A 4,303-nucleotide genomic window follows, 5' to 3' on the forward strand; every position below is an offset into this window, starting at 1 on the left:
TGGAGAAACACTTAGAAGGAAATGACTATATGACTCTATACCTTTGTAAGTAGATAGGGTAGGACTGACTTAACAGGGAAAAGAGATCCAGTCTAAAATTATTTTGTTTCTACAAAATCCAAAGCACTCAATGATATTTGCTTTAAAAAAAAATGTGAAGACCTTTATTGAAAGAAAATGTGGCTTTTCAGGAGTGATTTAGATTTCCCTTGGTAGCAGATACCGATGGACTAGGTACAGAAGGTTGCTTGCAACTGGCTACTTTCTCTAAATCTGTGCCAAGATTCTTCCAGATCACATAAAAAGAAAATGTTTCTGGTTTAGCCCATATGCAGCAGGCAGAAGTAACTCTTTACCTTCTGTAACAATTATTTATTCCTCTCTGCTGCACCCACTTTTACTTAGCCCAGCTGAGAAAATAAATGGGCTTAGTTTTCATTCAAGAGTCCACATCTGGGCAATCACCATTCCCCTGTGCCTCCTGTGCAATCATCAAGGCCTGGAAGGATTACTTCCTTGCTTTCATGTATACATACCACTTGGAGGAGATGGGTCTCAGAAGAATAGGTATCTAAGTGTAACAGGAAAGAGTCATGGACAAGCAGAGCCCGAAAGGAAAATGGAATGTTATAAATGGATGAACAAAATGAGATCAGAAAGATGGACCTTGTGTGGCAAAACAAGGAAAGGGAATTATTAATGGCGGAGGTTTCATGGAGGATCCCCGCGGGTGCTGCAGCAGTGTCAGCCTCAGGGCACTGTGATGGAGCCTTGTTTGCACCCCTCACAGAGCACCCGATTCGGGCGGGAGCACGTCTACTTTTCCTCCTTCCTCCCTGGCAGCACTAAAAGGAGTTCATTTGGCGCACGAGGCATCGCTCCTAAGGGCAGGCATACACAAAAGTCCTTGATATCATTAGTGGTGTCACCTTTTCCCCCTGCTGCGGGAATTTTATTATTTGGACCTATTCAGCACTTCTCCCACCCCCAATACACCTTTCTCTGTCCTCTCCCAGACCTCTCGGGTATTTGTCATTTCCGGATGGGGCCCCGCGGGAGTCGCGGAGACGAGAGCTGCTTCCCACGGTGGCAAAACGAGAGATCAGCGGGAGCTGCTGACCTCATCCTGCCCTGCCCCGCTCGAAGCATCCCGGGATAAAACCAACCGCTCCGGGGCCCGGAGAGAGGAGCGAGGAGGGGGCATTTTGTCGCTAAAGACGCCTCAGCCTCTGGGCAGGGGCGGCCGGCTCCCTCCGGTATCGCTGTCTCAGGAAAGGAGGAGGAGGAGGGTTTTCCTTTTCCATTCCCCCCACCCCTCCCTCTTTTCCAGCCAGTAAAGAGTGTGTCTGCCCCTTTGAACCGTCGGCACAGCGCCTGCGGCTGCACACACACACAGACACACACACCCCGCCGGCTATAAATAAGTTAAGAGCCGGGCAGAGGGTGAGCAGTGCGCGTCTGCCGGCGGGACCAGGAGGCTGGGACAGCCCTGCCGACCTCCCCAGCGCTCAGCCGGCCCACGGACGCCGGACCCGGGGGAGCCATGGCCTGTGGAGCGCGCTGCCGCTGCTGCGCGGAGGCAGGCGCACAGCAGCACCTCTACACATCCTCCGGAGCCAGGAGCGCCAGGAGCGGGCGGCGCCGACGGGACAGGCTCCCCGCGGCTGCCCCTGCGGGTCGAGGCGGCGGGTGGCCCTGCGGAGCCCGCAGGTGGTTTGCAAGGCGGCCTCGGCCGTGCTGGTGAAGACGCTGCGCTTCGTCCAGAACGTGCCCTGCTTCCAGGAGCTGCCGCTGGAGGAGCAGCTGCTGCTGGTCCGCAGCTGCTGGGCACCCCTGCTGCTCCTGGGGCTGGCGCAGGACCGGGTGCCCCTGGAGACGGGGTGGAGAGCGCGGAGCCCAGCATGCTGCAGCGCATCCTCACGGCCCGGCGGCACGGAGAGCAGCCCCCGCCGCGGGTACCCGCACCGCCGCCGGGCCGGCAGCACCACGGCCCGCACCTGCCCTCGGCCGGAGACATCCAGGCCATCAAGGGCTTCTTGGCCAAGTGCTGGAGCCTGGACATCAGCACCAAAGAGTACGCTTACCTCAAGGGGACGGTGCTCTTCAACCCGGGTGAGTGGCCGGGCGGGGACAGCCCGCTGGTATTCCCAGCGAAGCGGGGCTTTTCCTTGGGGAAAAGAGGTGGTGGAGGAGAGGGACGAGGAGCAAGGTTTCACCCTGTACCCCCTCCTTAGGACCCCGGGTGTCAAGCAGGGAGGGTGGCCGGTGGCGGCCAGGTCTGGCTTCCCGAGGGCTGGCACCTTCCATAGAACAAAGAGAACCCGGCCGGTCGCTTAGGGAAAGTTGGGAGTCAGCAGCGGCTCCCCGCTGGTTTCGGAGCTTCCGCTCTGCGGGAGCGTGTAAACTCCCCACGCCCGCCCGAGGGTCGCGGGTCTGCCCGTGCTGTGCCCGGGAGGTCTGCACTCCCTGGAGAGCAAGAGAGGGCTCAGGGCTTCAGCAACGAAGTGCTGTTTTGGCTTTGTGTGTAGCACTTGTTTACCATCTCTATTTGTGGACACTTCTATAGATCGCTCTGATGCTCATTATCATGTGGGTGACTCACCTTAAAGGTAGCTGGCAGGCTGGATCCGGCGTTTCCCAAGCATGGCAGTACCCTGTGAAAGTGGGACAGAGATCTTCCTCCACTCCCACTGTCAAACTGTTAGTTACTGATGGTTAAGTTTGTACAGTGTTACTTTGCATTTATCATACTGCTCATGTAGCTCCGCTTTCCATACAAATAAGAGAGAAAAAGTTACAGTGGTGAAGCTAATGTGACACAAGTCAAATTCTGAAGCTGGTTTAATAAAAAAAGATAGAAACATTATCCTGGTAGGAAAAAAAATCTTTCCTTGAAGGGTGGTCAAGCTTCGGACCAGGCTGCCCAGGGAAGTGGTTGAATCACTGTTCCTGAAAGTGTTCAAAAAAATGTGTAGATGTGGTGCTCAGGGACATGGTTTTAGTGGTGGAGCTGGCAGTGTAAGGATAATGTTTGGACTTAATGGTCTTGGAGGTCTTTTCCAGCCTTAATGATGCTGTGGTCACAAACAGCCTTAATTCTGCAGCCTCTGTCTTTCAGTATCCTTACTGTGGTTCACTGGAAAACTTTCCGTCATGTGTTGGAGTCAGTACTTCTTGCCACTTGTAAACTGGAGCAGAAACAGTTATCAAAGGAAGCCTTAAATGAGAATGTTGAAGGAAGCCTTAAATGTGACATATTTTTGTAGAAGTAAACAACTTAAAAAAGTTATTTTTATTGTCTAGCCCACTCTAACATTGTTTTGGAAAACGTTCTTCAGTCAAAGTTTTTATCAACTAATTTGTTTAACACTTAAGTGAATGTTTACATACATCATATTTGTCTAGTGAAGAAGAGTATTACAGGTCCTGAATACCAGCACAATAAGACTTTGTTCTGCCCAATAAAATTTAATATGTTTATTCTGCATAAAAAAAGTCCTATGGCAATTTAATTTACTTCTTTCCTTGAGTGATGATTACAATCTATGAGCTCTTAGTAGTCGTTCTGTAAGAATAATGTTGTTTTAGAAAGAGAACATATGTAAACAAAATAATTTATTGTTCTTTTCAGATTTACCTGGACTGCAGTGTACAAAGTACATTGAAGGACTGCAGAGGGAAGCACAACAAGCTCTAAATGAACATGTCAGACTCATTCACAGAGGTGATGAAGCCAGATTTGCCAAGCTGAATGTTGTTTTATCTTTGTTAAGATCTATTAATGCTGATGTGATGGCTGAATTATTCTTCAGGCCCATCATTGGAGCGGTGAACATGGATGACATGCTTTTGGAAATGCTTTGTGCAAAATTATAAAGACATGTAAAATAATGAAAGTAAGTCCAGTGCAAAGAAAGCCCTAGAGCAGAATAGTGTAAAGTATTGTAAATAAACTAACTTATTGTTTTTACATAGATAGTATTTTTGTATTTCATAATAAAATATTCTTCAAGATCTGAAATGAATTTTTATTAAACAGCGCTTTTGGAATAAGATTACGGTCATCAAAACAAGCTTTAAGGTTGTGGAGAATGTTCATATCCAAAGTCAAATGGTTATTCTTTTACCATGTCTCTGAACAATGAACACACTTACTATATTGTACTTTCAAGGTGAGTAATCCCTGCTTTTTCAAAATAAGCAGAAGTCTAGGTTTACATTTTAAGCATAATTGGCAGAAAACAGGAACGAACAAGCCATTTACTTTGCATATTTCAGTAATATTAGAATAAGATACTATAGC

At 48.9% G+C, this 4,303-nt stretch overlaps 1 protein-coding gene across 1 annotated transcript; it reads left to right on the forward strand.

Moving 5' to 3' along the window:
• The first annotated feature begins 1,543 nt into the window (after positions 1-1,543).
• Positions 1,544-4,021, forward strand: NR0B1 (nuclear receptor subfamily 0 group B member 1). The gene is given in 4 exon segments (XM_029964793.1): positions 1,544-1,574; positions 1,577-1,878; positions 1,881-2,112; positions 3,632-4,021. Coding segments are annotated over 4 exon segments (810 nt in total). The 3' UTR covers positions 3,877-4,021.
• Positions 4,022-4,303: the final 282 nt, after the last annotated feature.

Source organism: Manacus vitellinus, unplaced genomic scaffold, assembly GCF_001715985.3.
Source record: "Manacus vitellinus isolate BGI_N305 unplaced genomic scaffold, ASM171598v3 scaffold_7_pilon, whole genome shotgun sequence".
In the NCBI taxonomy this organism is placed as follows: domain Eukaryota; kingdom Metazoa; phylum Chordata; class Aves; order Passeriformes; family Pipridae; genus Manacus; species Manacus vitellinus.